Raw genomic sequence first — 17,406 nt, 5'->3', positions numbered from 1 at the left:
AATAGTGTGCGACTGTGGGAGGCATTAGAGTGTAAGCTCTTCTGTACAGAGACTGATATAAATGACTCAGTATTATCTGTACTGTACTGCGGAATATGTCAGAGCTATATAAATGTATAATAAGAATAATAATAGTGTGTGACTGGGGGGGGGGGGGGCATTAGAGTGTAAGCTCCTCTGGTACAGAGACTGATGTGAATGGCTCAGTGTTCTGAGTACAGCACTGCGGTCTATGTTAGAGCTATATACATGTATAATAATAATAATAGTATGTGACTGCAGCAGTGCAAAATGAGTAAAATAAATATATTTAAGAACCTCCCAATTGTATTTGGAATATATGATTTGTATGTCTAATTAGTTCCACCTATTACAGAATGATATTATCATGATTCCTCTGGGAACTGATTATGAAGCCTAGACTTGTATTAGGTTCTGATCACCTCCCGCCCATTGTATTTAAACACACAGTAATTAATAAATGTGAGCTGTAGCCTATCACAAACAAAAGCAAGCGGTTCATGAATACTCATAAAACTCATTAATGATAGCAAAAACTGTTGCTTATACAGTGATACTTACTGTAGAAGCAATAGTAGTGTAAGAAAAAAAAATACAAATCCTTGATGACTCCTCCAGAGCAGTACAGTGTTATGTTGGTGATACTGAGCCGCTACGATGGCAGAGTTAAAAATTAAAAAAAAAATGAAATCAATGTTAAAAAAAAGTATATATATTGTAAATTTCAATTATTTTTTAAAAAAGGAAAAAAATATATCATTGATTTATTATATATACAAAATGTATGATATACAATTTTATAATTTTTTTTAACATACTGTCATCAGTCAGTATCCCTATTACTGCACTGGTGACAGTGCATAAAAAAAAAAAAAAAAAAAAAAGAAAATATTTTATTCACATTCTTCATTTTCTAAAAAATGATGACCAAAAATGACAACTTAAAAAAAAAACTCATCATGACTACTATGCCCTGTACACACGATCGGTTCATCCGATGAAAACGGACCGATGGATTTTTTCATCAGATATCCGATGAAGCTGACTTTTATCAGTCTTGCCTACACACCATCAGTTAAAAATCCGATCGTGTCAGAACGCGGTGACGTAAAGCACAACGACGTACTGAGAAAAATTAAGTTCACTGCTTCCGAGCATGCGTGGACTTGATTCTGAGCATGCATGGATTTTTGACCGATGGATTTCCCCACAGATGATCGTTTTTTTTCTATCGGTTTTTTAACCATCAGATAATTTTTAAACATGTTCTATTTTTTTTCCACCGATGGGAAAAAAACGATGGGGCCCACACACGATCGGTTCGTCCGATGAAAACGGTCATCAGACGAACCGATCGTGTGTACAGGGCATTACTTAACACATCAGACTGTCTACTTTCCGAAAATGGGTCAATTGGTGGGGTCGGGGGGTTGTATTTGTACTGTCCTGGAGTTTTAAAGCCTCAAGAAATTAGATAGGAGAACAGTACATCCGGATCGATCAACTTTCAAATATATATCCCATAGTTTGTAGATGTTATAACTTTCACAAAGGCCAATTAATATTCACTTATTAAGATATTTTTTTTTAACCAAAGACATGTAGCATTTATTAAGGAATTCGATTGTTTTTTAAATTTTTTGTATTAGTCAGATTCAGAGCTGTCTTTTTAGGCCGGCCGCTAGGGGCGTGTACGCTGATTTACGCCTAGAATGCGTAAATCAGCGAGATACGCCTATTCACGAACGTATGCTTGCCCTTCGCAGTTAAGATACGCCGTTTACGTAAGGCGTTTTCAGGCCTAAAGTTATTCCACCAAAAAGATGGCGCAGCCAATGTTAAGTATGGATGTCGGACCCGGGTTGAATTTTAAAATGTTTACGTTGTTTGCGTAAGTCGTCCGTGAATGGGGCTGGGCGTAATTTACATTCACGTCGAAACCAATAATTCTTTGTGGCGTAATTTGGAGCATGCGCACTGGGATATTTCCACGGACGGCGCATGCGCCGTTCGTAAAAAACGTCAATCACGTCGGGTCACGATTCATTAGCATAAAACACGCCCACCTCTTCACAATTTGAATTAGGCGCGCTTAGGCCGGCAGATTTACGCTACGCCGCCGTAACTTAGGACGCAAGTGCTTTGTGAATACAGCACTTGCCTCTCTAACTTACGGCAGCGTAGCGTATATGCGATACGCTACGCCTGCCTAACGTTAGGCCCATCTACGTGAATCCAGCTAAATATGTTTTATAACAGAAAGTGGAATTTTTGTATTCATTTTTAAATTCTTTGTCATATTTATATAATAATAAATAAAAAATAAGAAGTGGTGATCACATACCGCCAAAATAAAGCTCTATAATTACAGTATAATACATAAATATAAACATATATATATATATATATATATATATATATATATATATATATACATACACTATATTACCAAAAGTATTGGGACACCTGCCTTTACAGGTACATGAACTTTAATGGCATCCCAGTCTTAGTCCGTAGGGTTCAATATTAAGTTGGTCTACCCTTTGCAGCTATAACAGCTTCAACTCTTCTGGGAAGTCTTTCCACAAGGTTTAGGAGGGTGTCTATGGGGATGTTTGACCGTTCTTCCAGAAGGGCATTTGTGAGGCCAGGCATTAATGTTGGATAAGAAGTCCTGGCTCGCAGTTTCCGCTCTAATTCATCCCAAAGGTGATCTATCGGGTTGAGGTCAGGACTCTTTGCAGGTCAGTCAAGTTCATCCACCCCAAACTCACTCATTCATGTCTTTATGGACCTTGCTTTGTGCACTGGTGCTCAGTCATGTTGGAACAGGAAGGGGCCGTCCCCAAACTGTCCCCACAAAGTTGGGAGCATGAAATTGTCCAAAATGTCTTGGTATGCTGACGTCTTAAGAGTTCCCTTCACTGGAACTAAGGGGCCAAGCCCAATCCCCGAAAAACAACCCCACACCATAATCCTCCCTCCACCAAATGATTTGAAGCAATACATGGATGAGCAAGTTTTCTGGTGGAAGAACTTGACTGACCTCAACCTGATAGAACACCTTTGGGATGAATTAGAGAGGAGACTGTGACCCAGGCCTTCTCGTTTTTTTTTTAACTTAAATAAACTTTTAAACTTTAAACCTTTTATAGTTTATATACTGCAACCCCTGCAACCAAAGTCACCCCTGGTTGGACCTTCTACTACATATTGAGCCTGGAGGGCTGATTGCTGTGAACGATCCTTTTCAGTCTAGTGAATGGTGTCTTCTCCAATACAATGTCTTCCTGAATTCTCACATTATCGCTCCCTCTTTTAGTGAATTATTTGGTTCTGATGGGAAATCAAACTTTTCAGCCTGAATTCATTTTGTTTGGCCTGTCGGACCTCACAGATTCCCAGATCCCAGTATTTCTGCTGATCCTCCTCATCTATGTGGCCACACTGGTTGGGAATCTTCTCATCATTTTCTTGGTGGCCTCGGACTACCACCTGCACACCCCCATGTATTTATTCTTGGGAAACCTCTCGGTTTTAGACATCCTCATCCCCTCTGTGTCTTCATCTCATATGTTTTTTGCAATCTGTACCGGAAACAATCTGATTTCATATTCATCTTGTATCACCCAGGTCTTCTTCTTCACCTGGTTTGCCAGCACTGAGTCCTCCATACTTACAGTGATGTCCTTCGATCGCTATGTTGCCATCTGTCATCCTTTGCGTTATACGACCATGATAAACATTCCCTTGTGTGTTCAGATAGCGTTCTTTTTCTGGGTCTACAGATTTATCTTTATCTTGGTCCACACACTTTGTGTCCTAAGACTGGCCTTCCCGCATCCGGCCACCATCCCAGGCTTATTCTGTGAACTATATCAGTTGATTCAACTCTCATCTTCTGACACATTCCTAAATTTTTTGCTTTTTTATTTAGAATCTATAATTCTCGGAGTCACTAGCCTTCTCGTTACTTTCTTCTCCTACGCCTACATTTTTAAAACCATCGTGAAAATTACACTAAAGGACGGGAGACAGAAAGCTTACTCCACCTGCAGTTCTCACCTCACGGTGGTCTTCATCTTTTATGGGGCTGGTTTCTTCAACTACTTTCAACTCAAAACAAAGGATTTTCTGGCAGGAAGACTGATTTCTGTATTTTACACGGTTATCACCCCTCTCCTAAACCCGATTATATACAGCCTGAGGAACAATGAGCTGAAAAAAGCTCTTCGGAAAACTCTCTCCAGAATCAGTTCCACACCATAAACTTTCACTAAAGGACTTCACATCGATATTGTTAGTCTCACGACTGCTTGTGTTTTAAATTCATTTTCTGGGTTTTAATTTTAGATAGAAAAGAAATGTTCAACTTTTGATAGATAGGTAGAAACAAGGTCAAAAGTTGTCCAACTATTGCGATATGATAGCAGTGCAGAATATCTTAACCATAAGACATCTTGTTGCTTAACCACTTCCCACCCACGGGCCGTCATATGACATCCTGGACTTTAAGCGGCTACAGGCATCATTCAGATATCATCTTTTTCAGCCGGTGATTCCCTACACCATAAAAAAGATCATAGTGGCTGTTTCACTGCTTTATCGTTCTTACGGGAGGCAGGAGGGGACGTCCCCCCTCCCCCTCCCTGCGGAGCTTCTACCGACTCACCACTGCGATCAGTGAGTCAGAGAACGGATCCGCCTGTCCCCGGATGTTGACCATAGAGATTTCCGGTGGACCAGATGATCGCCGGAGGCTCTATGATCGTTCGGAGGCCGGGCGCGATGTTATGACGTCACGCCCGGCCTCTGCATTAAAAAAAAAACGGCGCCGCCTCGGCTGGAAAGCCGAGATCATTTTTTTTGTTATTATTTCAGGCCTAGAGGTGAGATATGGAGTCTTAATGACCCCATATCTCACAGTAAAAATGTTAAAGTGCCCCTGTCCCAGTGTGCTTTCACGCAGAAGCGTACGCATACTTAAGTCCCGCCCACAAATGAAAACGGTGTTGAAACCATACATGTGATGTTAGAGCGAGAGCAATAATTCTAGCCCTAGACCTCCTCTGTAACTCAAAACATGTAACCAGTAAAAAAAAAATGGGGATTTTTAAGTACCGAAGTTTGGCGCCATTCCATGAGCGCGACCTTTTGAAGCGTGACATGTTGGGAATCTATTTACTCGGTGTATTGCACAATACGCAAAAACATTTTTATTTTGTATTTTTGTATTCTCTAGGGCAGGGATGCCCAACCTTCTGAAGAGTGAGGGCCACTTAAGTGACTTGGTAACCGCTTGTGGGCCACAATGAGTGGATCGGGCGGATTACAGGTCTGTGTCCACTCTGCATATCGAGAGCAGACACAGCCCACTCTACTCTATGGGCCCTTTGATCCGATCCACATAGGTGGAAGGGGATGGATCCTCTTCTGTTTTTTTTAGCAGATCAGATTGTAGGTAGGCGGTGCACCTGCTGATCAGTTTGAAAGCAGCCCAGTAACCACTGCAGAACAGATATGCCCATATTTGGTATCATTCCGCCTGTGACAGGAGGTGGTGCTATACAGGAAGCATCGGCTTATGGGGCTCTGCCTCGCAGCCGCTTGCTTTCTCTACCACTGGCTTTATTCACGACACTGATGCTCTGGGATGACGGATTGGCGATCCACGTTCTGGGCTTGCCAACCAGCCATCTCAGAGCAGAATGTCGCGGGCCACATCAGAGGGCTCCGCGGGGCCACATGTGGCCCCCGGGCCACTGGTTGGGCACCCCTGCTATAGGGTCTTTGCTAAAAAAACATATATAATATTTGGGGGTTCGCTGTAATTTTCTAGCCTCTTATTGCATCATTATCATGAATAAAACCTAAAGAAAGTCTATGCTCTGGTGTCTTCTTCTTCTTTTTCTTCTTCACTCTTTTGGTTGCACAAACATTACTTGTTTCCAGTCAATTAAAATAAAAATTAAGTGGAAATAAATCTATCTAGTCCTATAAAGAAAGAATTGCTTTACTTACCTGTTCCAACCACAGTTTGTGCAGGAAACAACAGCTGGGAAATGCCTGTGAAGTATCCGAATGAATGAAAACCAGTTTAACCACTTAAGGACCCCTTCATGCCAATATAAGTCGGCAGAATGGCACGGCTGGGCACAATCACGTACCTGTACGTGACTCTTTAAGCTCAGCCATGGGGTTGCAAGTGCGCCGCGGGGACCGCGCCCGAGGGGCCCAGAAACCCAATCGCCGCCGGTGTCCAGCGATCGGTCACCGGAGCTGAAGAACGGGGAGAGGTGTGTGTTAACAAACCTTCCCCATTCTTCATTGTGGCAGTGTCACTGATCGTCTGTTCCCTGATATAGGGAAAGACGATCAATGACGTCACACGTCCAGCCCCGCTCCCCCCTACAGTTAGAAACACATATGAGGTCACACTTAACCCCTACAGTGCCCCCTAGTGGTTAACTCCTAAACTGCAATTGTCATTTTCACAGTAAACAGTGCTTTTTTATAGCACTTTTTGCTGTGAAAATGACAATGGTCCCAAAAATGTGTCAAAATTGTCTGATGTGTCCATCATAATGATCGCCGCCATTAGTAGTAAAAAAATATATATTAATAAAGATGCCATAAAACTATCCCCTATTTTGTAAACGCTATAAATTTTATTTTTTACCAAAAATAGATAGAAGAATACGTATTGGCCTAAACTGAGGGAAAAAAAGTATTTTTTTATATTTTTGGCTGATATTTAATATAGCAAAATTGTCGCTCTATTTTTCTTTATAGCGCAAAAAATAAAAACCGCAGAGGTGATCAAATACCACCAAAAGAAAGCTCTATTTGTGGGGGAAAAAGGACGCCAATTTTGTTTGGGAGCCACGTCGCACCCCCCCCCGTTTTACTTACCTGAGCCTGTTCACCTGCTGCGCTAGCTGCTTCTCCACTCAGTCTAGCCGTGGATTGGCTAGATTGGATGGATTGATAGCAACGCAGCCATTGGCTCGCACTACTGTCAATCACATCCAATGATGCAGCACGCCAGGGGGCGAGGCCAAGTGATACAGTCGGCGACTATAGCCGCCGGCTGTATCATGGGAGCACACCCGCAAGAACTAACCCCCATGGATAAGAGCTCCCATGAAGGGGGTTAGTTCTTGCGGGGAGGAGCCGAGGCAGCCGCCGAGGGACCCCAGAAGACCAGGATCGGGGCCACTCTGTGCAAAACGAGCTGCACAGTGGAGGTAAGTATAACATGTTTGTCATTTTATTTTTATTTTTTTAATGGGAACCTTTAGTGTCCCTTAAGTTAATTCGGATTTTCGGACGAATGCATTTTTAATGAAACAAAATAAATAAAAACAAATTTTCGGAAGTAACTAAATCATTTTATTTTTCGGACAAAAACGAAATTCCGAAATATTTTTGGGTGCACATGTCTACTATCTGTAGGAATGAAATAACTTTTCTGCATAATCACAGATTTTACAGTAAAAAGTAGACATGCGCATTCGTTTTCGTCCGAATGCATTTTCGTCCAAATTTCAGGTATTTTCGTTATCGTTTTAACAAACGATAATGAAAGCACAGAAAACGAAAACCGAAAGATCTGACATAAACAAATGCTTTATTTTCGTTTTCGTTGTGGTCGAATGTGCCTAACCTTGACTCTATTAGTCCAATATTATTCTACATAAAGAGAAAAGATTCGACATAGAGAGAAAAGATTCGACATTATAGAGACATGAATGAGAGTCGACATAGAGAGGAAAGATTCTACATAGAGAGAAAAGATTTGACATTATAGAGAGAAAAGATTCTACATAGAGAGGAAAGATTCTACATAGAGAGAAAAGATTCTACATAGAGAGGAAAGATTCTACATAAAGAGGAAAGATTCTACATAAAGAGGAAAGATTCTACATAGAGAGAAAAGATTCTACATAGAGAGGAAAGATTCTACATAGAGAGAAAAGATTCTACATAGAGAGGAAAGATTCTACATAGAGAGAAAAGATTCTACATAGAGAGAAAAGATTCTACATAGAGAGAAAAGATTCTAGATAGAGAGAAAAGATTCTACATAGAGAGGAAAGATTCTACATAGAGAGGAAAGATTCTACATAGAGAGAAAAGATTCTACATAGAGAGAAAAGATTCTACATAGAGAGGAAAGATTCTACATAGAGAGGAAAGATTCTACATAGAGAGAAAAGATTCTACATAGAGAGGAAAGATTCTACATAGAGAGAAAAGATTCTACATAGAGAGAAAAGATTCTACATAGAGAGGAAAGATTCTACATAGAGAGAAAAGATTCTACATAGAGAGGAAAGATTCTACATAGAGAGGAAAGATTCTACATAGAAAGAAAAGATTCTACATAGAGAGAAAACATTCTACATAGAGAGGAAAGATTCTACATAGAGAGGAAAGATTCTACATAGAAAGGAAAGATTCTACATAGAGAGAAAAGATTCTACATAGAAAGGAAAGATTCTACATAGAGAGAAAAGATTCTACATAGAGAGGAAAGATTCTACATAGAAAGGAAAGATTCTACATAGAGAGAAAAGCTTCTACATAGAGAGGAAAGATTCTACATAGAGAGAAAAGATTCTACATAGAGAGGAAAGATTCTACATAGAGAGGAAAGATTCTACATAGAAAGAAAAGATTCTACATAGAGAGAAAACATTCTACATAGAGAGGAAAGATTCTACATAGAGAGGAAAGATTCTACATAGAAAGGAAAGATTCTACATAGAGAGAAAAGATTCTACATAGAAAGGAAAGATTCTACATAGAGAGAAAAGATTCTACATAGAGAGGAAAGATTCTACATAGAAAGGAAAGATTCTACATAGAGAGAAAAGCTTCTACATAGAGAGGAAAGATTCTACATAGAGAGAAAAGATTCTACATAGAAAGGAAAGATTCTACATAGAGAGAAAAGATTCTACATAGAGAGGAAAGATTCTACATAGAGAGGAAAGATTCTACATAGAGAGAAAAATTCTACATAGAGAGGGAACATTCTACATAGAGAGGGAAGATTCTACATAGAGAGAAAAGATTCTACATAGAGAGGAAAGATTCTACATAGAGAGAAAAAATTCGATATAGAGAGACATGAAGAGTCAAAATTTTATTTTTTTAAAGATTCTGTCAATTTTTTTTTTTCTTCTTCTTCTTAGAACATTCGACAGACACCATAAGCCTTCAATGACAGATTCAACCTTAATTTGGATTTTCGGACGAATGCATTTTTTTAACGAAAAACGAAATAAATAAAAACGAATTTCGGGAGTAACTAAATAAATGTATTTTCCGGACGAAAACTAAATTTAGAAACAAAATATTTCAGTGTGCGCATGTCTAGTAAAAAGTATTCTTCAGCTCGGGAATAAAACAAGAATGCACTTGTATCTTTCTTGGTGACCTCAACGAAAGGATGAGGAGGGTTTAGCTTGGAAGAATTCTATCTTTTGGTAGGAAGATCTTCCTAAAAAGTGAAACAGTTGCGGTTTTGAATTCCTGGTTCCTCAGACTGTAGATCAGAGGATTGAAGAGAGGAGAAATCACAGTGTAAAAGACAGACACCACTTTATCAGCAGCAAAATGATTATTAGTGCTGGGGCGAAAATAATTAAACGAAATGGAGAAATAAAATACAAAGACCACTGCCAGGTGAGAGGAACACGTAGAGAAAACTTTACCTCTTTTCCCTTTAACTTGCATTTTTAGGACAGTTTTTATTATATAAGTGTAAGACATGAACATCACGATCAAAGACCCACCACCGAGAAAGCTACTAAGAAGGAAAACAAGCACAATGTTGATGTAGGTGTCATTGCAGGAGATCTGGAGCAGCTGGGGGAGGTCACAGAAGAAACTTTTTATAATATCGGATGCACAAAATGATAAATTTAAAGCAGAAAGTGTGTGAACCACGGCATTGGTAAAAGCAAGGGACCACACAATGGACATCAACTGTACACACACTTTCCAACACATGATCTGTGTGTAATGCAATGGCTGACAGATAGCGGTATATCGATCGTAGGACATGACAGTCAACAGAAGAGCCTCAGAAGTGGTAAATAATAAAAAGAAGAAGACTTGGGTTTTACAAGCTGCTATGGTAATATTTCTTCTCTTGGTGAGAAGGTCAAACAACATTCGCGGGACGGTGACCGTAGAACAACAGAGGTCCAAACCGGCCAGGTTCCCAAGGAAGAAATACATGGGAACATGGAGGTGAGAGTCGGTGACGATGAGGACGATGATCAGCAAATTCCAGATTATTGTCAGAAGGTAGATGAGGAGGAAGAAGAGAAATAGAGGGAGCTGAAGAGGCGGAAGGTCAGACAATCCGGAGAGGAAGAATTCATTTAAAAATGTCTGATTTCCCATTGCAGTGTTTTTTTTATACTTTTTATTTTTTTTTTTTTTTTTTTTTAGGGATTAGTCAAATAAATAAGCAAATAAATAAATATACATAGAAATGTTTGATTCACATCTTAATTTCATTGTGTGACTTTTATGACAATAACAAATATAATAATATAAATAAAATAATATTTACAAATCTCGAAATTTGGTGCTGGAAACATGGGGCAGTTCCTGGTCACTAGCAATGCCGCTTTTTTTTTTTTAATCCTTTACCAGAAATCTAAGACTGTAGAATACAAAAAGCAGAGTGGAATTTCAGTTGTCCTTTTTCCAAGATACAGAGAAAAGTTACTTTTTACTGCAGAATTAGGCCGGGTACACACGGACAAACATGTATGGTGAAAGCGGTCCGTCGGACCGTTTTCACCATACATGTCTGCCAGAGGGCTTCTGTACGATGGTTGTACACACCATCGTACAGAAGTCCGCGCGTAAACAATACGCGGGGCGTGTCCGCGGTGTCGCCGCGTCGATGACGCGGTGTCGCCGCGACAATGACGCGGCGACGTGGGCGGCCCGCCTTTAAAATGCTTCCACGCATGCGTCGAAGTCATTCGACGCATGCGAGGCACGGCGGGCGGCTGGACATGTACGGTAGGTCTGTACTGACGACCGTACATGTCCGAGCGGGCTGAATTCCAGCGGGCTGTTTTAAAACAAGTCCAGGAATATTTGTCTGCTGGGAAAAGGCCCGGCGGGCAAATGTTTGCTGGAATTCGGCCCGCTCGCGCCCACACACGAGCAAACATGTCTGCTGAAACTGGCCTGCGGGCCAGTTTCAGCAGACATGTTTGCTCGTGAGTATGGGGCCTAAGAAATAAAAGATGGATTCCCCTAAATTAAAATATTAACTTTCAGATTTTTATTTCTGTCTGTTTCTCTTTTGAAGATTTTTCCTCACATTGTGAGTGGAAAAAAACATTGTTACCAGGACAAAAAAAATAAGGCCCGGATTCACAGAGAGCGGGCGCACATTACGCCACCGTAACGCAAACAATGTACGCAAAGCCAACGCAGCGCAGAGAGGCAAGCACCGCATTTAGCAAGCTCTTGCTCCCAACGCTGCGTTGGCGTGGCGTAGGTTTTGAAGGCGCAGGCCGGCGTAGGTGGAAGTGGGCGAGAGCCATGCAAATGAGGCGTGACCCCATGCAAATGATGGCCCGAGCGCCAGACAGATATGTATCACGAACGGAGCATGTGACGTGACGTGGACGCATCCCCCTGCACAGGCTCACAACCACGTCGGAACAACTGCCTAAACTACACCGGATCACTGCGTACGGCGTGAACATAACATACGCCCAGCCAGACACACGTCCAACGTAAAATACACCGGCTTGTATTCCCTGGTGCAGACCTTTGCATGTCTGCTGCTGGGTTGCTCCTCCTTTATGGGGAATAACTTTACGCCGGACGTACAACTTACGCGCACCTCACGTAGCCTGCATTGGGCACACGTACGTTTGTGAATCGCCGTATTTGCCTCATTTGCATATTTGAATAGCTAATCAATGGGAGCGCCACCATGCGTACAGCGTAAATGTGCGCCCACACTAAGCCGGCATAGGCAAGTTACGTCGGCGGGGTAAAGCCTGTTTTTAGGCGCATCTTAGTTTGTGGGTTGGGCGCACAGATACGACGGCGCACATTTGCACTTACGTCGGTGTAACTTGTTATACGTCGGCGTAAGTGCTTTGTTGAATCCGGGCCTAAGTATTATTTTTTTTCTTTGCATATCACTGAGTAACACATTGTTGAACCGGATCCCCCTAATATTTTTATTCCCGATACAAAACTTAAAGGGGTTGTAAAGGAATTTTCCCTAAATATCTTCCTTTACCTTAGTGCTGTCCTCCTTCACTTACCTCATCCTTCCATTTTGCTTTAAATGTCCTTATTTCTTCTGAGAAATCCTCACTTCCTGTTCTTCTGTCTGTAACTCCACACAGTAATGCGAGGCTTTCTCCCTGGTGTGGAGTGTCATGCTCGCCCCCTCCCTTGGACTACAGGAGAGTCAGGACGCTCTCTACGTTGCAGATAGAGAAAGGAGCTGTGTGTTAGTTGGCGTCCTGACATTCCTGCTCGCCCCCTCCCCCTCAAAAGGCTTTCTCCACACCAGGAAGAAAGCCTCGCATTACAGTGTGGAGTTACAGACAGAAGAACAGGAAGTGAGGATTTCTCAGAAGAAATAAGGACATTTAAAAGCAAAATGGAAGGATGAGGTAAGTGAAGGAGGACTGCACCAAGGTAAAGGAAGCTACCGTATTTATCTGGCTATAATGCGCCCCGGCATATAGCGCGCACCCCCGAACTTGAAGGAAAATTCCTGAAAAAAATAAAAATACTTATAGTTTGGATGCCCCTCGTTGGTGTCTTGCCCGTCATCCATCGCGTCCTGCCTGTCATCCATCGCGTTCATCGGCGGCCTCGTTCAGTCCGGCATCCTTCTGCGGCCATTGTGGTGTCCTCCCCGCTCCATCCCTGCTTCCCGCACTGTGTTTGAACCACTGCGCCGGCATATACCGAGCGCAGTACACTCGGGTATAGTCTGGCAGGCTCGGCTCCTCTCGCGTAAAGGACGTACAGGACACACAGGACGTGACCGCGAGAGGAGCCGAGCCTGCCCGACTGTACCCGAGTGTACTGCGCTCGGTATATGCCAGCGCAGCGGTTCAAACACAGCGCGGGAAGCGGGTATCGGTGTATATCGCACACACCCACGATTTTGCCCTGATGATTGGTATACGCCGATAAATATGGTATTTAGGAAAAAAAAATCCTCTACAACCCCTTTAAAAAAAAGTCTGGAGTTAATTAACTAAAGGCAAATAGAGTTTACACGCTGCAAGTGCAGTTGCTTCAGAGCTTAGTAAATGAGAGGAAGCTCTGCTGGAATATATCATCCAATTATTTGCAAGAAAAAATGCTGTTTTTTTATTGTCCTTGCATGTGATTGGGTATTTTTTGCAAAGTGAAGCTTTACCTTATATACTAAGCTTTGGAGCAAATTCTCTTGCAGAGTGAAACTTTGTTTGCAATGTGCAAAGTCTGTTTGCCTTTGTCTTGATATACACTTTGAGGAATATTTAAGTATACCTTAGGCACTCATTGCAGAGTAAAAAAAAAGGGCAAACCTTGTTCAATAAAGATAGGGTACCCGACTTCACTTGGATAAGCAGACTGGCGTGAAGATAGGACTGACACAGACATATACTAATCCATCAGTCATCCTTAATTGAAGGACAAGTTTTTCTGGACCCTGAAGCTTGTAATCACTGATGGTACTTCCCACAATGCTGCAATTAAAGAGCAAGAGACAGATCTAGATAGAACATTTTATTTAATTCTGCCAGACAATCAAAGAAGGCAAACCCGGACCTCCCTCATCTGGTGCTCGTCTGCATGGCCGCTATGGAGAATTTGGCCACCATGCTTTTATGACCCACTTTGGTTTAGATTTTATGGTGTTCCATATGAGATACCTATATATAACCCCCTGAAGAAGATCAGTATGATTTAAATGATCGAAACGTGTTGGTGATTCCGTATGTGGCAGTCAAATGGTTAACTGCATATGGTCATTGTGAGATAGAGATATGTATATGTGAACATCATATATCAATTGCATACCAGAGCTCTTAGGCCTCGTACACACGACCGGATCTCCGCTGGAAATGTTTCCAGCGGAGATTCCTCCTCCGGATTTGGATCCGATGGCGTGTACACACCATCGGATCAAAATCCGTGCGGAATTCCTCCGCGGTGACGTGCCGCGTGTGCGACGCTGGAAGGTAAGTACTTCCACGCATGCGTCGAATCATTACGACGCATGCGAGGGAGGGGAGCGGACGGATTGATCCGGTGAGTCTGTACAGACCACCGGATCAATCCGCTGGTCCCGATTCAAGCGGATAGATTTCTTAGCATGCTAAGAAATTTCTAGCCGCTTGAAATGGACCGGCCGGACGAATCTCCGCGGATAAATATCCGCTAGGCCGTACAGACGTCCGGATTTGTCTGCTGGAACTGATCCGCGGATCAATCCCAGTGGATAGATCCGGTCGTCTGTACGGGGCCTAAATGTTATCCCTGTATGTAGTGGATCCATTTTTCCTCATCCTTTTATGTACAACAATTTTTGATACTTATTAATAAATAAATCTATAAAAACTTTATTCAAGAGTCTACATTTTTTTTCTGCTGCGCATAAGCCCCTGGGAGTCTCTTTCTCCCTTTTTTCCAACATTTTGCAATATTGCTAAAAGTAACATACAACATACAAGTAACAAACTGTCTCCAACATAGATGGAGACTTATCAATGCAAAATCTTGTAGAATGCGCCAAATGTAATTGTTTACTGTGACAGACTCACCCGGGACATCCCCGAACCATCTTATGCCTAAAATCATCCTATGTCCACTAGGGGCATAGGATGACTGAGAAATGATATCTTGGACTACCTGAAATATGGGATTATTATGTAATTATTGTCCACAATATATTCCAGGATATCTGTAAATAACTATTTACTGTTTGTTGATTCTGAATTTAACGGGTTAATTGTAAGAGTGACTCATTCATCATGTTGGGACACATACTGTTAGATGCTAATTGACCCTGCTATTGTGTGACGATATCCTGTGTTTACACTTATGATAATATGTATTGTATAGCAGGTGAGCGGAGACGGGACATCTACTCTGAGAGGTCATGTCTCTGAGTCGCCTAGTCTGGGTAAATGATTGGTTAATTAGCTCATGTTAATTTATGTTCTGGTTACCTCCTCTTTAAACTGTATATAAGGTTGCATTCTTGGTTCTATTAAATACTCCATGTTCAGCACACAAATAAGTCTCGTCTCGTTGTGTGTTGAGAGCAGCTGGAATATCTGATATCTATATCCAGACTGATAGGAAGCGGTATAGACGGCTGAAGAGTCTGCAATGTGGCAGAGTAACGTTGTGCTTTGCCAACCTGCCCCTGCAGCTATGGACGCGGAGGTCTTATGGCAGATGCAGTAAGTGCTGACTGACCTTGATGATCCTGTTTCTGCATGGGATGATCTTGGATGGAGTAATGTGCCTGTCCAGCAGTATGCCAGAGAATCGGCAGTGGAAAATCTGGAGATTGCCATCCCCAAAGCTGAAGTGCTGACAGCAGGGCAGAGTACTGCTAACCTCTGCCCAGCACCGATAACATCTTCTGGGTTCCATGGACAGGAGATGGTGAACCTCTATCCCCAGACACCGGTTACAGAGACAGGGGATTTAATAGACTTTTCTGTTGAGGAAGAACAACCTGATGAGCTTCCAGCAGAAGAGCTGGTATCAGAGCCACCCTTCACTATGCTCTGCCCAGCACCAAGGGCAGTATCTGTGGAGTTGCAAGGAACTTCCCCAGCTGAAGCGCTGGTCACCAGACAGAGGGTTCAAGACCTCTGCCCCACACCTGTGGCAGTTCCGGAGGCTCAGCGTGAGAAGGTGGCGATCACTTCCCAGCAGCAGATACAGGGGGAGAAGGGAAAGGAAGTGTTCATCGTCCCTCCCCAACTGTTGGCCAGGGTGGAGAACGCAGTCTTTCCTCCCCAGCAAAGATCCGTGCACCTGGGAGACAGTACCACAGACATGTTGTCCCAGCAGCCAGATGGATGAGGGAACGGAAAAGGAAGCAGCCAGCTCACCTCCCCAATGGCAGCTACACAGTTTGGGTGTGGAGGAATCCAGCCTCCTTCCCCAACAGTTAGCTGGAGCGGATGATGTGGAGTCCCCAGCAGAAGTGCTGTCAAAAGGGCAGGGCACCGCTGGCCCCTGCCTAGCACATACAGTGTCTCTACAGCTTCAGGAAGCTGGGGCGGTTGGCCCCTCTGCCCAGTAGCAGACCAAGCCCCGGAATGTTAAAAACCACCCAGCTGAAGCGCTGGCAGCCGGACAGAGAGTCAATGACCTCTGCCCCACACCTACTGGTGTCAACTACTCCTTGCAGCCAAGATTGGAGGTCATGCAGACAGACTATGTGAGTTCACTTTGTCCGACTAACGCATGTCCAGACCAGGTGGACGTCTGGGACCTTGTTAGTCGACTTTTGATGGGGGAGAAATGTGACAGACTCACCCGGGACATCCCCAAACCATCTTAAGTCTAAAATCATCCTATGTCCACTAGGGGCATAGGATGACTGAGGAATGATATCTTGGACTACCTGAGATGGGATTATTATGTAATTATTATCCACAATATTCCAGGATATCTGTAAAGAACTATTTACTGTTTGTTGATTCTGAACTCAACGGGTTAATTGTAAGAGTGACTCATTCATCATGTTGGGACGCATACTGTTAGATGCTAATGTCCTCACCTCCAGCCATCTGTCTGTTCTCTGTGCTAATTGACCCTGCTATTGTGTGAAGATGTCCTGTGTTTGCACTTATGATAATGTGTATTGTATAGCAAGAGACGGGACGTCTACTCTGAAAGGTCATATCTATGAGTCACCCAGTCTGAGTAAATGATTAGTTAATTAGCTCATGTTAATTTATGTTCTGGTTACCTCCTCTTTAAACTGTATACAGGGAGTGCAGAATTATTAGGCAAATGAGTATTTTGACCACATCATCCTCTTTATGCATGTTGTCTTACTCCAAGCTGTAAAGGCTCGAAAGCCTACTACCAATTAAGCATATTAGGTGATGTGCATCTCTGTAATGAGAAGGTGTGTGGTCTAATGACATCAACACCCTATATCAGGTGTGCATAATTATTAGTCAACTTCCTTTCCTTTGGAAAAATGGGTCAAAAGAAGGACTTGACAGGCTCAGAAAAGTCAAAAATAGTGAGATATCTTGCAGAGGGATGCAGCACTCTTAAAATTGCAAAGCTTCTGAAGCGTGATCATCGAACAATCAAGCGTTTCATTCAAAATAGTCAACA

At 42.5% G+C, this 17,406-nt stretch overlaps 2 protein-coding genes across 2 annotated transcripts; one reads left to right on the top strand and one right to left on the bottom strand.

The window, feature by feature from the left end:
• Nucleotides 1–3,185: 3,185 nt before the first annotated feature.
• LOC120942572 (olfactory receptor 7C1-like) lies at nt 3,186–4,532 on the top strand. The gene has a single exon (XM_040355551.1). It carries the CDS (start codon nt 3,361–3,363, stop codon nt 4,288–4,290), a length of 930 nt encoding a protein of 309 aa, XP_040211485.1. The 5' UTR covers nt 3,186–3,360; the 3' UTR covers nt 4,291–4,532.
• Nucleotides 4,533–9,336: 4,804 nt separating this feature from the next.
• LOC120942571 (olfactory receptor 5AS1-like) lies at nt 9,337–10,440 on the bottom strand. Its single transcript, XM_040355549.1, has one exon. The coding sequence runs from the start codon at nt 10,438–10,440 to the stop codon at nt 9,490–9,492; it is 951 nt and encodes a 316-aa protein (XP_040211483.1). The 3' UTR covers nt 9,337–9,489.
• Between the last annotated feature and the right edge of the window lie 6,966 nt (nt 10,441–17,406).

Source organism: Rana temporaria, chromosome 6 (assembly GCF_905171775.1).
Source record: "Rana temporaria chromosome 6, aRanTem1.1, whole genome shotgun sequence".
Classification (NCBI taxonomy): domain Eukaryota; kingdom Metazoa; phylum Chordata; class Amphibia; order Anura; family Ranidae; genus Rana; species Rana temporaria.
This window is presented reverse-complemented; position numbering and strand designations above follow the sequence as displayed.